General features: G+C 37.7%; 1 protein-coding gene across 1 annotated transcript in view; it reads right to left on the reverse strand.

Annotated features, from left to right (window-relative positions):
* Positions 1–4,217, reverse strand: part of RP1 (RP1 axonemal microtubule associated) — a gene marked incomplete at both ends in the record, with an annotated part of 177,366 nt that extends 173,149 nt beyond the window's left edge. Inside the window, 2 exons of the mRNA XM_084260605.1 lie at positions 2,123–2,294; positions 3,579–4,217. Of these exons, the coding sequence (XP_084116731.1) occupies positions 2,123–2,294; positions 3,579–4,217 (811 nt within the window). The remainder of the gene's footprint in view (positions 1–2,122; positions 2,295–3,578) is intronic.
* Between the last annotated feature and the right edge of the window lie 13,967 nt (positions 4,218–18,184).

Here is an 18,184-nt window from a genome sequence, read left to right on the forward strand (position 1 = left end):
GCACTTCACACCGTATAAAATCTGAATAAATCATGACATTCTGAGGTACATTTTATGCTATGGTACTGTAGACAATGATGCAAAACTCAGTAAAGCCGATGAGGATAAATCCAGACTTCAATGAGTTTTGAGTATGGCCCAATAAGTGTTTGCATACACATTAAATATTCCTAAAATATGCTTTGATTACTCTGTAATAACTTTGCTTTTTAAAAATTATGTCTCATCTCTCTCTAGCAGCTGTCACTGAAGAGGTGAGAGATAAAAATAGCTTTTCTGTCTTCCAAGAATTTCTCTATGTGCAAGGGAAGCTGTTCATGACACCCACACAAAGACATCCACAACTGCTACCGATACCTAATTATATAGGAGCCACCATTTAATACACAGGTTTCACTTGCAGAAAGATATTTTAGCACATGTAATGGTAACTTACCTATACAACTTAAAGCTAAGCATTTATTGTTTTGCTCAGGTGAGTCTAAAATGGTCTCATATCAAGACTTTCATAGCTAACATATTGCTATTATTGATACATGTCTATAATTTCAGGCAGAATGCCTTGCAAGTTTCCCAGGCACATACTTTACCATGAACTGAGTCAGAACTAAAAGTTTGCACTAATTCCTCTATCATGAACAAGACTTTATGCTTCTGGAAGTAAAAATGTCACTTTTTCTGTCTCGGGAAATGGAATTGGAAAAAAGTGACTGAAATTTGATTTTTCAAACTCTCACATGCTACAGGATACCTCTGAATTTTTGACAAAAGAAAAAAAGAGGGTTGGTGTTTTTCTCTCTCTCTGTAATTTCTCTTTACTAAGGATTAGAAGAGGGAGTTTAGATTCTCAGATACTGACATTTTCTGCCATTGCGAGGCTTAATCTCTGGCTCAGAGCAAAATTTGGGTAGGATTTTTTGTTTCTGCAGCACTTGCATTCTCAAAATGTTCCTATCCATTCTCTCTTGACTCATTACTTATTCTTTGCAAGCAGCTCTCAAACTGTGCAAGTCAAAGAACATGAAGACTGAGAAAAACTAAAATGAATAGTTTGGTGGTGACGTAATAAACTGCGAAGGATGTGGAAGAAATTCCTTCAAATAAATAAAAGCCAAAGTCTCCTATGTATCAACGTGCTCCACAACACAGTCAAGATTGCCATGGAAAGTCTCAGTACAAAAACAATTACAGTGTTCCCCGGGCCCTCCAGTACAGCATGCAGCTCTACCAAGAGTACAAGGGGCTTCTGGATTAAACAAATTTCCCCTTTACCTCTGCCCTACAGAGTGCTCTAATACCAAGGATTCCCACATGACCTAAAGCTCTGGTACCAACCTAAAGATCTGATACCAGCGCATTTCTTTCCCCTTAATTGTCACACTACTCAGCCTGGCTTTTCTCCAACAGCCCCTCAAGTTCTTGGTCATCCACCTGCCACTTCACACTCTTACTGACCTTGTCAGTGGCACAACTCCATGACGATTCAAAGGGAAAATACATATTTGTGTATCTTTTCCAAAACTTGTCCAAAAAACATCTATCATAGCCAAAAGAATATAGGAAAGGGTAACACTTTTTCTAGAGAAAAGAAGCTTGGAAAACATGATGAATTTATGAGACAACGGGTGCTATAATGTTTTTCCCTTTTATGTGGAGCACAGGACACAGGCAAAAGTAAAAGTCATGACAATGAAAAGTCAAGCCTCCACTTTCTGAGGTGAGTTCTGAAAACTGCACAAGTTTTGCTCAAGAAATGTAGTCAGTTCAGAGCCTAAAATAGCCTGTGGTTTCTCTTTTACCCCTGTCTTTACTAACTGCAACACCAAAAAATTCATAAAAATGTCTAACAAGTAAATTAAAATAAAATATAGATTTGCATCCGTGTTCTAAATAAGTCTGAAGGAAAATATGCATACTAGCTAAGTGCTTAGCAGAAACTTACATTTTAAGAATAATAAGACTTTGATCTTTCTTAAGCTTATAGAGGAGTCACAGCAGACAGAAACAGTTTCAATTGGCCTTTTTGAATATCCGTGATCCTAGTAAGATTCTCATGGTTCATGTCTTATACTGAGAGAGATAAAACCAATTAATAATATACAAATGAATTCAAAGAACTTACTGTTTTCACTTTCTGACTTGGCATTTGCTTTTGGGTACACACGATTTGCAATTGCAAGCAATTTAGCTGGCCGTGAATACCCAAGAGAATCGTAATTGCTTGGTTTAAAAGGCTCTCTCCCTGCTGCGACTACAGCTCCGGAGCACAATATCAGGGCCTGAAGATTAGGAACCTGGAGGGGAAAAAAAAAAAAAAATTAAATTCTCTGTCTTAGTAACCACAAAAACTAATGTAAGAGATTTATCCCTTTCATGCTTTAATATCTTCATTTCTTAGTCTCTACATTAGTTTGCAGCAGGCTATTAAATATGTATCATAGCATGGAATTAATTTTTCAGTTCCTATAAGGCAATTCCTATCTCTGTGAGGGTATGTCTTGTTATATAAATATCTTAGAAAAAGACTTCAAGAAGCAACTTGGATCCAGATCAAAATTTTCTTATAACTTGTTTCATCGTCACAGCAACTGTTCATAGCCATGAAATAAGTGTAAGCATTTGGCAGTAGCTATACACATAAACACGTTTGGAGGAAGAAAGGGGTTCTGACAGAGTCAAAGAACAATATACATTGGAAAAGACCTCTGGTGATCGTGCAGTCCAACCTTCTGCTCAAAGCAGGTCTGAATGGATCAAGGTGCTCAGAGCCTTGTCTAACAGTTTTCACTTTATGTTACAAAATATATTGTAAGATGAGGCTTACAGTCTGCACTTCACTGACTTCTATGGTCAGTTTCCCAACCCGATACAGAGGGTAAACACAAGATTTATCTTGAAATCTTGGAGCTTTGTGTGGAATTCTCTTTCTAGTAACCTGTTAGGTGTAATCACAGGTGCTTTTCTATGGTTGAACAACACACAGATAAAAAAGCTAGGTGAGATTAAATTACATAAAACATCATGTGTGAGGTGAAAATCAGGATTATTAGTGCTGAATCATCTGCATTTAGAGGTACAGAACCTGGTCCACATTTTGAAAAGTCTAATAGATAATTTGGTGTCATATTTTCAAGTCATTAATGGCAAGCCACTCTGCATTTGTGTGATTATAAAATATGTGTGGCTATTAGAAGCTACTTAGCATATTTTAAAGCATTAAAAATCACAGATAAATGGCATTAAGACTAAAGGAAGTGTCTATGCAAATGGTTTAAAATAAAGAATTGAAAGCATGCTTGAAAGAGGTCCGAATAAGAAAAAGTGGTTTTTTCATGGTGACTTAAAACAAAGTTTCCTCACTTGCTGCTTTCTGATTTCAGTATTCCAATATATTTTCTCCGACCTAGTAGCTTTTCTGAAGGGGAAAAGCCATATAAAGGAAACAGCGGGAATTCAGCGCAGCAGATGTTACACCAGACCCCTGTCCCATGCTTATAATTGATAAAAATCACCTTTTTAATCAAAAATTGTCTGGAAGTAATGATAGAAAAGTTTCCAGAATTCATCTTTATTCTCACCTTTCTGCCATCAGTGGTATATAGTTTCACGACTGGATATTGCATTAACTCACTCATATAATCCAGAAAGGCCTCAAAGGTTTGTGTATTTTTCTTCCCCAGAACTATGGTGCGCCTGAGTCTTACATCCCCGTTTTTGAAAACAAGCATCTTTTTGGGAGTTGTTATTTTGCTTTCTCGATGGCCGAATCCATCTTCATTCTCCCTTGCTAATTGCACAGCTCGACGACGAGCACTGATGGGCCTACTGATCTGCCAGGGCAGCGGCTTTTTGCTAGCCTGCTCCAGGTTGATTGGCTTCATTTTCCTCTGATGAGAGCAAATATAAGATTTTCCATCTTCAAGATCCTCCAAATTGGTGATGCTGTGTCTCCCTTTGGGTGTACTAATATTCCTCACTCCAAAAGGTAACGGGACCCGTTTGGATAAACTATCCAGCAAGGCATCAAATGTTTTGTAAGACCGGTTGTTAATGACCATTTTGATCCCATTGAACTGAGGATCTCCACTTTTATAGAAACAGATCCTTTTTGCCACAACAGGTTCAGTAACATTGACATGGCGCATGGATAAACTCTGTTCGCTCTCGGAGGAGTTGGGCTGATTCACCGAGTAACTGGTTGAAGGTGTTTCGCTCATTCTGACAGCAATCTGGACAAAAAACAAAAGAGGAGATGGATGTAAAACTTTTCTTATGACTAGTAATAATACAGTCTTCATTTTGAAAGATGCAGAAAGAGAATTTACAAGAAACCAACAGCAGCATGTTGTGCCAAAAATCATTGGATTTAAATGGATCCAAGCTGTTATCTCTAAATTCCACAAAGACTTAGCACTGTCGGATTAAGTTAGCACAGCTCTACTTGTAAATATTCCCAAACCCCTCCAATGCAGTATCAAATCTCTTATTATTTTTGTACAAGACAAATTTCCTTAGAGGAAGGTATTTCATCAGCCCAAAGTAATAACTAGATGTTTTCTTTCTTGAGGGTGAAGCTAATGACAACATTTCATATTTAAGATATTACCAAAATCCTTATAAGGAGGGAGAAATTTCTGCCTAGGCATGAACCATATTTGGTCCAAAATAACAAAACTGAAAGACAATACATTTCATTCTGATTCCATATACTAGTTTTGTAACAGGGAAAACCCATTGGAATCAGAGAAAAGGCCCCTGATTGACTACATTGTAAACTATGCCAGAACAAGGCCAAAAACATGTCTTAGAGTTAAGTTGCATCATAAATTGACAGATAATTTCCTTTTCTATTATAAGTTTTCTATTTCAGGATGCATAAATCACTATAATATTTGCATTTATACTGAAGAAAAAACTACCAATCAAATAAGACTAAGGGAAAAGTCTTTTAATCCTTTCTAAAGACACAAATATTTCAGGTATTCTTCAGTACAAGTAGCCTTTAAAATGAAACATTTTAATACTAGTCTTTTAAACATTATTTCTGACAACTATATCCATAGACTTCAGCTTGAAAACAGAGCACTCTCACTACAATCTTTCCTTTCCAATCCAATCTACATGCAGGTACTGTAAAGACAACCCTTTAAACCAGTAAAACTGCTTTATCTAAATGATTGGCTTGTTTTGACTGGAACACAGGGTAGAAATGGCTAATCACTAATCAGCCTCAAAGAAGCAGTTTTAGTTTAATTTTACTGAAAAGCTGTATAGCAGTCTCAGGGAATATGTTTGTCATCAAAATATTATAAATTAAATTCTTTGGCAATGTCATCTCAATGTAGCTGCCATATTGACTAATGGAACTATCTTTTCTGGATGCTACATAGTGTTTTTAATGAAGCTATGGAAAACAGCATTTTGACTATTTTACTACTACAGACATACATCAGGTCTGAAACTGATAAGAAAATGTTGCTATTTTTCAAGACAGTCAAGGTTCAAATAAAGTCAGATTTGACAAGATTTTATCTTACTATGTTCTTACAGCATTTCCAATAATGCCCTGTTTTCAGTTTAGCATTTTTCTTCACTAAGAGCTAATAACTTTGTTATTTTGAACAACGACCACAGCACAGGAAGAAAAGTCTGCTTTTAATATATTATTTATGAGGTAGCTAAAAGTGAAAAATAAGCAAACAGGTCTGCACTAGAATAATGTACACAAAGATTGATTTAGATAATCACAATTCCATTAAAATGAAATTTAAAATATTATTTTTTTTCCAAAAATAAGTATTTAATTTAGGAATACACAGGAAGACATTTTCAAGCTTGGATACAGCCACTTGTATACCAGAGACCATGTTGGCTAGCGAAATGGCTTGCTTTCTGTGCAAAGGAGGAGCTCCACTTCAACTGAAATCATTGAGCGCTATGGTTTCTCATCTTCTTCAATGCATCTATCCATTAGCTGCTGAAATTTTCATTACATTTCTAAACTGAGAGGTTGACAGGTGAGTTAAGATCAAGGACAAAATTTGAACCAGACATTTTATATTTCATCCGTCATTCTGTTTATACTGGTATTGTTAGAGGAAATCCGTACAAGTAGTTTTTTATTGCTAGCTGCAGTACAAACTTTCCTACTTTCTTTGCAGAGCAAATATTCAACTCCAGTGAAAGCAGCAATGACAGTAGTAAAGTTCTTGAGTGAAGTGACTGTCATGTTACCCTATTTAAGTGGCCAAGAAGACCTGAGCTCACTAACAGAGTCCAGTCCAGCTTCTCTGGGGAAGGGGAGAAAAGAGTTAGGATATCATCAATGATGACCAAAGACAGAAATGAGCAGATAGAGCTCCTCACCTACTCTGTGCTAAGACTTCTCACACTTTATGAAAACAGAGTGGAATTTCATCTAATTGTATGATTATTCCCTTTAAAAAATAGGTGGATTTCCTCATGAGACTGCTGACAATAATCACTCTTGAATCAGCCTCTCAGAACCTGTACTGGGTATTTGTACTTGTGTAAAACATTCAGTTATGTAAGCATCAACATTGGGAAGAGAAATACATTTTGCATGAAGATAATTATTAAACTGAGTCTTGACACTGTGAGAGCAATGAAATGCAAAACAAAAAGAGACACATATAAAGAGACATATAAAGAAAAAAGACAATTTTACTTGTAAACATGGAATAATTTGAATTCACAAAAGTAACTAAAAAAGTTTTCCTTAGCAAAAGACAAAATGAATGATAAAACTGGTAGTTTTGGCAGAGAACTGATAGTTGCATAGCACACTATATATGAATACTTTCTAGTATTAATTTCAGTAATGAAAATTGCTTATGCATCTTTCAGATATCTTATAATTGCATCTAACAAATAGCAAACATTTCAACAAATGAATAATCAACATATTGAGGAAGTTACTCTTTCATAGTGCAGATGATCACACTGTAATAGATTCATTTCATCTTAAAAGTATTGATTTTCATACCGAATGATTTTTTTCTATAATTAAGGAAGAGCTATATTACGTGATACAGAATGTCTATTAAAATATTTTAGCAATTAGAATATTAAGAATTTTATTCTGAAAGAAAATCAAACAGAATTCAGAATTCAATCCCTTTGCCTGCATTCTCATAAACAAAAACACTCCTTGAAAGTTTATGCACAAAGCTACAAAATTGTGTGAAGCCACTAAGTGGAACACTTTGTTCTAAACATATAAGAATATGTCTAATGCCATATAGCTGGTAAATATTACAAACAATTTCATCATACTCACCCACAGTCACATCCTATGTAAATAAAAAGAGTAGTTAGCTTGTTTTCAGAGACTTATGAATTGTACATGTGATTGTCTATGCCATATGCAATGAACATCTCCAGTCTTATTCCAAGTGCGCTCAGCTAGGAAAAAACATCATAATCCATTTGCTAATCAGCTAATGTTAGTCACCAGACCAGGTTCATCTCAGGTAGCCATTGTTCAGAGCAGTGTCTTGTCCAGCAACTCCTCTTATATCATTTTTAAACTCTATTTACTTTTTAATTATTTCATTTATATAATTTTCTCTTTGCATAGGTTGCTCAAAAGACTCACAGAACCACATAAACTATTGTGGGTGGGGAACGTAGGCCATCTAATCTGTCTTGTTATCAGCGTAGGGTTGTCCTCCAACTAAATTCTTTAGTGATATAAATTTTAAATGTTACAACTGAGCTTCTACTAGTCACCTTCCAGGACTATTAACTGTCTCCTGGCATTAATGCTTTTGTTCAATCAATTCGTCACGCCAATCCTTGCCGTGCTAAGGTTGTCCCATATTTTCGCTATTCTGATATCACATACAAAATAGTTCCACCGTGGTTTTTTCACAAAAATCAATAAAACATGACAGTCTGGAGGAGTTTTGTCATCCATGAGGCAGTCTTCCTTTCAACATGTTGGAAAAAGGGCAATGTAGCAATTATAAATGTGTGCAGATATAATTTATGGAGACCGAGTCTAACTGCAGCTTAACTATACCACAGAATGCGGGGCTTTTTTTCATGTTCCAGTGGAAATAACTATGTCCCCGGATGGTAACTGTCCCATCTAATTGCTACCAGATGTATAATCTGATTTGGAGCTTCTTTGCTTAATCAGGATTACAGCAAGCTCTCCAAACTAGCTGTGTAGAACAGTAAGAAAAACAGTGCTCGGTAGACACTGCCACTGCATGCCAGAACAAGCTTTTCACTATTCACCTTAGTAGACAATTCAACATTTATAGTAGTTTTTTAATACCATTTCAGTTCCACCTTCACAAGATCCATAGGCACAAACATTAAATGATAATTTTGCACAGATATTGTGCTATAAACATTGCTTTCTTAAATATTATATTTACAGAATTATTTAGGTCATCGATCTATTTTAGCTAATGTACTGCTTATATTCCATTCAGTATTCTGTTTATACTTATTCAGAAGATGAACAAGTGCAAATTCTATGTGTTATTCTGATGTCTTATAACCACTTATACAAGAATTTATACACGTTTTCTTTTAAGTGCAGGATTTAAAATATCATTGCCACATTCGTTACCTTTCTAGTGCATGCAAAACCACTTTCAATAACCAGCTGATCAGTAGCTTCCATGTACCACTAGAATTTGAAGGGGTACCCTTCTGGAGGTCTCTAAGAGAGATTCAAAAGGCTTACAAAGGTTCTGTCCATACCTATGTAACTTAAAAGCTCCACTGCATTCCTCCTTTTGCTATGAACACCCCATATATTCTGAAAAGATTGAAGAAATTGTTAAATTTATAGTAAAAAATAGCATCAACAAGTATTGTGGTTAATTCAGCCTTAAAGCTAACAGACCACCAGTCCTATGACAATCAATACTGACAAAAGCACTTTTCATCCATTCACATGGGCAGTTCGTTTAGTATCAGAACTGAGAACTGAAGAAGTTCTGGAGATAAACAGTCACGTAATTTAAAACTGAGGATTACAGCAAACCACAAAATTGTAATCCTGCTTGCAATTAAAATAGGATCCATTTGGTTGTATTGTTTTCTAAAGGTTACTGACTGGTCAGTAAGGGAAATTATGACAATAACACTGAGTCAGGCAACTTCAGTTCTTTTCTGTCATTGAAAAGAAAAAAGAAAAGAAAAAGTAAAGCTCTCTTTTGACTGTGAACCCAGTGAGGGATAAACACAAAGGATGTACTCCAATGATCACAGGCACCAGTGGCTGTTTTCCTTTTGGATTCCAAAGGCTGTCCTGTAGGAAAATCATGCCGTAGAGATGGTCAGCTGAAGGTCCAGTGCCTGCAGTTAGCCTGCAACACCATTCTATACAGCAAAAGGCCTGGGTCAAGCACCCTAAGCAAATACTTGGCCTGCAGTTTCTGGGCCAAACAAAAGCTCAAGTGGAAGTTTTCCAAGTCAAGAGAAAGTTTCTAACCGACTCAAGAAATGCCTTTATCAACCCAGAAAAGTATAGCTTTAAAATGGCTGTAATAAACATTTTTATCATTGCTCTTTCTGATTTTGATTAACTACTTCTCTTTTTGTATGGACTTCACTTAAGTAACAGAACTAACTAAATGCTGAAAGTACCTAAATATAACCTAACACTTTGCACCTCATTCTGTGAGTCTTTGGTGTTGCAGCAGCATATCCAGGAAACTGATGTCCAAGAATGAAAAAAATACGTCAGCAATTCCATTATCATATTTGCCGATATATTATTTTATTTCCTTTGCAGATAACCAGCATCCCAGGTTGAGAAGCATAAGCAGCCCTTTCTGCAGCATTGTCCTGAGTCAGAGCAGGGTCAGAAGCTGTGTTGTGGCTCTCCTTGCCTGGCAATCCTACGGCCCTTGAATGACACCCTTTGTTTAAGTCGGCGCCACAGGGCACAGCAGTTAAGGCTCGAGTATTTTTATCATTCAAGCGTGAGTCACTTCTTTAAACCAGTCAGTTGCTGCACCAGTTAAACTATTACTGTTGACCTCATGCCCCAAGTAAATGCTGATAATGTGCCTTATATTTCCAAGTCCCTTCAGCCTCTTATGCATCTGCACTTTTTTGGCTTTCTTTTTTTTTTTAATTGGACTGCTTGGTAAAGTATGGAACTAGGAAACCGCTATCAGGCTAAAAAGGAAATTATCACATTAGAAGCAGGGGCCTGGGTCAAGCTCCCTTCAGTGTGCCCAGCCTGTTTACATCCTTTCCAGTAAAGCCTTCCAAAAAATGTGCCACTATTAATATGTTACTACTGATAAGATTTCGAGCCACTGCATTACAACAGCTTTTTAGTGTTTGATATACATGAACTTCTTATCAAGTTAATCCCCGCGGACTTTTATTCATTAAATTCTCCAACACAGATTTGATAACCAACAGCTGGGGATGCAGAATGAGGAAAAAGAAATAAAAAAAGTATGCCTCTGGGGAAGAAAACAAAACAAAATCAGAGCCTCGTTTTTAAGAGAGCTCTGCCCGGATGGTTAGATGGACTGCAAAGCTCCTGTTTGAGCTGCTCTAGTTTTTGACCACCACAATATTTAACTCAAATCTGAGCACCTGTTTGCATTCCAAAAATAGCTTTGTATGGGAAATTTCTGGCCTGCTAGAAGTACATATTGACCCATCATCTTTAAGTGGGTTACAATTTCATTCTGGCGTGTACAGTTTGTCTCAGAGTTAAATGCATAATCACTCACAGCTCAGTTTTCCTTTTTTTCTTGCCTCAGATTATTTACCTATCTACACTTACCTTCTGTTCTGTAGCTGAAGGGGAGGGTCAGACATATTTTAATTTTTTCTGAGTATGGGCATCAGAAAAAAGAGCCATCTGAGACTATATTTTGCTTTGTTTGTATTACATCTACATAATTCACTGCAGTGATATGTGAATGCTTAAAAAGCATCTAGAATTCTTTAAACTGGATCTCTTTCCAGTCCTCTTTTGTGACTAGACATTTCCCCCATCACTAGTTTTCTTCTCCTACAACATTTTGAAAATTTTTCTCCCTTGAACATTTGCCTTCATGACCCTCCCAGCCCTTTCAGCAAATTAATAATGCAGCCACCTTCACTGGCCTTAATACACAATGACTTGTAATAAACAGCTATGTTACAACTAACTGCAGATCTAATTGGTGCTGTCAGCTTATTAAAGCCTGGTTTCTTCCTGTATTCTTTAGAAAACTCCTATGTGGACCTTAAAGTTTTACTAAAAATTTCACTCATTAAGACAGCTGGGGTTGTCACACATTCTTCTTTTATACTCTTTTAACTTCCTTGTACTTCTTACCAAACTGTTAATTTGTAACTAGTATTCTTAGCATCTCCCAAAGAGCATGGTCAAAGAAAAGGATTAAGCAGGCAGCACATGAGTTCCCTGGCCAAACTGCTATCAGCATACCTTGAAATTTAAGCCCACATGCCTCAGTTTACCTATCTGAAATTCTCTGCAATGGCATTGCCAACTTTCCTAATTCATAGAAACGTTGTGAACTATTAAAAGAAACCTTCAGCAGCATAAGTGGCTATGGGGGACAGATCTTTTGGTTCTTCCTGGTAATAAAATCATTTGCTGGGGTCTGGTGTTATTTCCTTTAGAGTTCAGAGGCTGCTTTTTTTTGAGAGTTCATAAACTGAGGCCAAGAAGGGAAAAAGACAAGACTTAGACATCTTATACAGCTTTGCCTCCTACAAACACTTTAAAGTCTTTGATCAAAATTTACATCTTCAAACACTTGCTCTGATCTGCTGCCTACTCCTGTAGGTGCCCAGGCTCTTGAAGCTCCTAAATTGCTCACAGTAAGCTTTGCTGCTGGGCACGTGTACACCCATTCCAGCTCTGACACTAAGCTACTTAATGTCTTAGCTTTGTTGCAATGCACAGCTCGTCACTGCTTTGCCCATCTTGCCCGAAGAAACCTGACTGTCCCCTCTTCCAGCCCAGGCAGCAAGCTGTTGCTGTCCTCCATTCCTCTGGTTAGTAGATAAAGAGCTCTCTTACCACTCCAGAGGTCCAGTTCACTACCTGATGTAGGGCAAGGATTTAAATCCATGTATCTCAGCTTCCAACACAGTGAACTAGCTCAATGCTCTTTCTCATATCTAGGCTTTGTGTAAGAAAAGAGTGAGCTGTGTATAGCATCTAATTCCACAACAGACTTCATAGCTACAAATGACCAGTGGCGAAACGCACCTAACTTTAAGTCTGGGTTTAGATACCAGTTTCTTTTACAGACATGGAAATAGTATCAAATATGGACTCTGATCTATAGGCCTCGCATCTGTCAAGGATTCAGAAGACAAGATATCTAGCTCAAGCCTGAAGATGCCCAGAGGAAACAAGCTGACCACCTCTGGTCTTGTATCACAGTGCCCAAATCCCCAGTATGAGTCCAGCTTAGTTCTGTTAATCAAAAGGTTCAAGGTGTATAGGTGCAAGCAAGAAGTTCTCAGAAAACACAGGTATCACTAAATTATACTTCATTGTCATACTTGCAGTACTAGGTGTAAAAAATGGAGCTGAATTCATTTTTCTAAAGTCAGTCCAGGATTCCCATGCTGAATCTTAAACCTGAAGACGGACACCACTTCTATTACTATAGCCCTCCAGGATACTTGGTGTCCCCCCTTCTGCATGTATTCTCCTTTACACTTACACACAAATCTTAGAAGTAGAAATTTCTGCTTAAGCATGTTTATATCTAACAAAGTGTATATAGATACACAGACAAACTCTGCTCAGGTACCTTCAGTTACTTTCATACCCTTTGGATTAAACTGTCATTCTCAACCATCTTGATATATTCCCAGACCTGTTGTTTCCCTTTCATATTTTTTTCATTTGAAAAGACATTCCTCCAAACTCTCTCATGTGCAGGGCCAGTATTTTACCAAAGGAGTGACTTTACATATATTGACTTCTGACCCAATTATATACATGAATTGCTTATTTTCTCTGAAGACATCTAGCCTGTGTTTCCTTACTGTATTTTTGTCACAGTGGCAGTTTCTAATCTCAAATAGTATTAAAATGTGACATCAGATAAATAAAGATTTTTTTGACATATGCTAAATAAAAAATACAAGCCAATATCCACCTCCATCAAAACCAGTCAAACCATATTATGCATTATCACCCCAAAATTTCCATCTATCAATCCTTTCCTCTATCTAAATAAAGTCTCAGATGTTGTCAACATAATTTCTTTCTGCAAACAGTAATATTGATTAAAAATTATACATAAACAAAATGGTGCTATTCATATTAATTAAACCTTCTATAGTAAGCTTATAATTAATAGAAGTAGTTTTGTATTGATGCTATTCATTTTTAACCAAGTTATAATTAAATTACCAAAAGCAATAAAAATATTTGTAAATAGGAAGCCTGTGATTTAAATACATGACCACAGACAGAATGGAGAAAGTATAGCTGCTGTCTTCATGCAGTTCTATCAATAAAAAAAGAGAATTTAAAGTATCATTATGCAATGTGCTGAAATTAAACTAGATTTTAATTTTTTTAAAAGGAAAGAATGCATTAGCAAAGCTGTACATTAAGTAACCACTAAGAGATCTTTCTGTGTCTTGAGTTCCTTTAGTCAAAATAATTTACTTTGTGGCTAACACAGACACAAAGCAGTACATGTAATTTGTCACATTCATTTTCCCACTTGATGAGACTGATTCCCAGAGTGATCCTTGCAGTCATTCTCCAGTGAAATATCATCACAAAGCCAAGAAAGAGCAGATGAGTTAACTTAGACGACAACATCACATACCATTAAAAACCAAGGGGAGACTAATGATGGAAAAACCTGGCCATCAATACAGTTTTATATGGTTTCTGCTTCTGTTGCTTGATTACAGCAGAAAGTTTATGTGTTTTTTGAAGCTTTCTTCCTCTTACTGCTATTACCCTTCACTTGAGACAAACAAAAAATGCATTTTCTGTCTCATCAACTGTTATTTTGTGACATTTTCCTTCTATAAATTTTATCAGGGAGTCAGAATCTCAGAGAATTCCTAAACTGAAAACACAAAAAATCTACAATTAATTTTGAACCAACTGAAAAGTTATTGTTTTCCATAATATTGAAGTGTTTAAATGTGCACTTTTACTTATTTTAGGTTTTGAAAATATATGCTTTTTCTGATTTTCCACATTCTATTCAACTCCAGCTCTGTGGCCAGCCACCCATGTTTCTCTTTCCTCTTGCCCAAAACAGCATAAGCAGAGCCAGGAATTTTACCTAAATGTATTTCTACACTTTCTGCTTTACTTTGTGGATGAGGAGGACTGCCACGCTGCATCAGGAATTCCCTCACCAAGCTTCTAGCTCATACTTGCTGTGAAGTGTCTGGGAAATGTGTCCGTATTTGGAAAGGAGGCATGCTCAGATGCCACACTCCCCTTCAGTGTACAGCTATTGCGCTATACTGTGAAATGCATTCATACTTTTGTCTTCGTTATAGTGAATATTGAAATAAATTGATTTCCTAATTGAAAAATCACAATTTATAAGGGGGGGGGGGGAGTGTATGCTATTGTCCCTTAACTTCTTGACAATTTCAAACACTAAGAAAAAATGCTCAGATTTTTCAGACTGTAATGAAGGACAGTAGAATTCTTATATAGACCTAACGTTGTCTAGAGGATGCTAAATTGGAGAGATATATTCAGACAAAGACCTTGGGCTCTCATGACAATGATGCCATACAGGTTCGTATTGTCCTGACAAAGAAGGTATGCTTTAAAATCAATATCAGCCTTCCATAAGGGCACATTTCAGTAGTTACACTTCTGAGGCACAGCAGCCAACTCTCCCCTTTTGCAGGCACTCTTCAGAGATGCAGAAGACAGCACAAGGCCTTAGAGAATGAAAAACTAATGTGGGAATACAAAGCGCCCTCCGGAGCAAGGTCTACTTGGGATCATAATCCTCGTGGCATTTCACTTTGAATGTGTGAAGAAAAAAAAAAAATAAAGCAACTGGCAAAAAGTTATTTGAATGTTACTGAAATGAAGCAGTATTTGCAAAACCACCTCTGATCAGGTCATCAGCCAAGGTCAATCCACGGCAATCTCTCAGGAGCCGTGACAGAACAATAGACCCACCGCACGGAGCAAGCGGGCAGGCGCGCGGGCTCTGCCGCTCTATCTCGGCAGATAAGCAATCCTGGGGACTTCAAATAAATCACAGGGAACAGCTAGCGGAAAGAGTGATGTTGGATAGATCTCCTCTCATGTTTTTCTTAGCAGACTGCCACGGGGAAATACTCAGATGCTGAAGGATGTCTGTTTACTTAGAAGAGACTGATCTAAGAAGAAGTGACATACTATAATCTGGTCACGCAAACTGTCTCTAAGCAATTAGACTGTCTTATTGGTTTAATGCTATTTTGGGTTTATTTTTGCTTTTGGGAATTAGACTTGCTCCTTGAAAAACACAGTATGTGTTATACCACATCGCACATCCACTTATGATGATATCAGAGGATATTGTCATTGCATCATTTTTGTAAGAAAGGTAACTTCAAACTGCACTGAGTTACTCTGTTGCCTTTTTGAACTACAGAGAAAAAGAGAATGTAATAGGCTTTGCTCAGAATGTTCTCTGGATACTAATCCTTAACTTTTATCTCCCTTCTGTAGTAAATGGGGGTGAAAAGTAATGTTTTTGTGGCCCCACTTCAGGGCTAAAAAGCGAATTTTCATGTAGATATTTCTTTCTCTTTTTTGCCATTGATTTTCCTGAAATTACAAATCTTCATAGACTTTTCTCAAAGTAAAATTTAAATTGAGAGATAATTTCTAACATACCTGGGTTTGTTTATACTTCAATAAATAATGAGCTTGTTTGCAACTGAGAAAAAGGCTCCCTATCAAGATGTAACTTAAAATAGCTGCAGAGACAAGAAGATAAGGGAAAGGAGTACTAATTAATAGCAACATGGTTGTACTCTATAAAAGGAAACGATTCAGAATAAGTTGGTTTTTCTTTGCAAAAACCATTTCTACCAGGCTGGCAAACTAGTGTGTGAGACAAGAACTGTTCCCAAGCCCTCTCCACACATGTGCACACACACAGACACACACATCCTGTCTTAAAAAAAAATACAACAGGAAGTACATTCCTGAAAATTAGAAGTGAAAACCATTATTCCTGAAACTGGTGCACCTTTTAGTCAAATCACGATTACTCCTTCCCACAGAATCCAGATCATTTTGTTTAGACTGTTTTCACAGAATCACAGAATTACAAGATTGGAAAAGACCTTTAAGATCGAGTCCAACTGTTCCTGTCCTATGCTAAACCATATCCCTAAGTACCTGACCTACGGTTTTTTAAACACATCCAAGCAAGGTGACTCAACCTGCTCCCTGGGCAGCCTGTTCCAGGCCCTGACAACTCTTTCAGTGAAAATTTTTTTCCTAACATCTAATCTGAACCTGCCCTGGTGCAGCTTTGTGCCGTTTCCCCTTGCCCTATCACCTGTCACCTGGTTGAAGAGAACATCACCCACCTCCCTTCAGGTAATTGTAGTGTCCTGGTTCTGGTCAGGATGGAGTTAATTTCATTTGTAGCAGCGGATGGAATGCTGTGTTTGAGAGTAAAAATGGGAGTAGTGCTGATAACACCCTGATGTTTCTAGTTGCTTTCAGACAGTCAAGGACTTTCTCAGCTCTTCATGAGAAAGGAGGAGCGAAGCCAGGACAGGTGACCCAACTGGCCAAAGAGAGTATTCCACGCCAGTTACGTCCTGCCCAGGATATCGGGGGGCTGACGGGAGGAAGGCCTGGGGCGGCTCCGGGACGCGCGGTTCTTGGGGGACGGTCGGGTCCGGGACGGCTCTGGGTGGCACGGCCTGAGTTGTATGGTTTGGTGAGAAACTGCATTGTGTATCAACAGCTTCATATATTTTTGCTTTGAAGTCCTGTTAGCATTGTTACATTGTATCTTTCTGTTATCTTAGTAAACTATCCTTATCCCAACCCAGGGGCCTCTTATTTCTTGATTTTGGGGTTATTTGCCCCTTTCTCTTCCTTTTCCCTTCCCTTACTTCTCACCCCTCCCTCCCCTTCCCTTTAACCTGCTCTTTTCCTTTAAGGAGCAGGCAGCTGCGTGGATCTTGGCTCTCAGCCGGGGTGAAACCACGACATGTAGGCAACAATAAGGTCTCCCCTCAGCCTCCTCTCCTCCAGGCTAAAGAGCCCCAGTACACTCATACGCTCCTCATATGAGCGTATACTTCACCAGCCTGGTTGCCTTTCTCTGGACTCGCTCGAGGATCTCAATGTCCTTATGGTGAGGAGCCCAGAACTGCACACAGTACTCGAGATGCAGCCTCACCAAAGCAGAGTACAGGGGCACAATCATCTCCCCAGACCTACTGGCCACACTGTTTCTGATACAAGCCAGGATGCCATTGGCCTTCCTGGCCACCTGGGCACATTGCTGGCTCATATTCAGCCTACAGTCAACCAGCACCCCCAGGTCCTTCTCTGCTTGACAGCTCTCCAGCCAGTTTTCATGTGAACCTTGTGATGGACTCCTTGCCTTCTCTGGGAGATCAAGCTGTTGTGGATGCAGCTCAGTGGCAGAGTCCTGTCTGTAGTCATCTGAAGTTTCTTTTCGTTGTCTTTCTAAACATTACCTGTATGTTGGTTTTAAAATAACTCATATTCATTCTCCTGCATTCTCACAATCTGCTGTATCATAAACAATTTAAGTTTATTTTATTTTCATGATATAAAAGTTTTAGTAGTCATTTTAAATGGGAACAGAAGTGTAAATCTGAAAGTTGGGGAATGGAAGGAATCATAATTACTCATAATTGATCTTCTGGTCTCAAAAAGTATGGTTAATAGTTAAAAGCTATTCTTTTACACACACGTGCTCATATATATATGCTACTAATTAATTGATTACTGTTATTAGATAATGGAACGGCTTTTATATCCTGTCAAGTTAAAAAATTTATTTACACAACAGTCATAGAATAGCTCTCTTTTATGGCATATAACACAGGTATATTACCACATTTCTTTCTAAAAGCTCCATCATCAGGATTGCAGAGAAACTCATGAATTGAGTGTTGGTGTCAAGTTTTGGTAGCAGGGGAGATACAGGAAGGACTG

The sequence above is a fragment of the Gallinula chloropus genome, assembly GCF_964237585.1.
Source record: "Gallinula chloropus genome assembly, chromosome: 2".
Classification (NCBI taxonomy): domain Eukaryota; kingdom Metazoa; phylum Chordata; class Aves; order Gruiformes; family Rallidae; genus Gallinula; species Gallinula chloropus.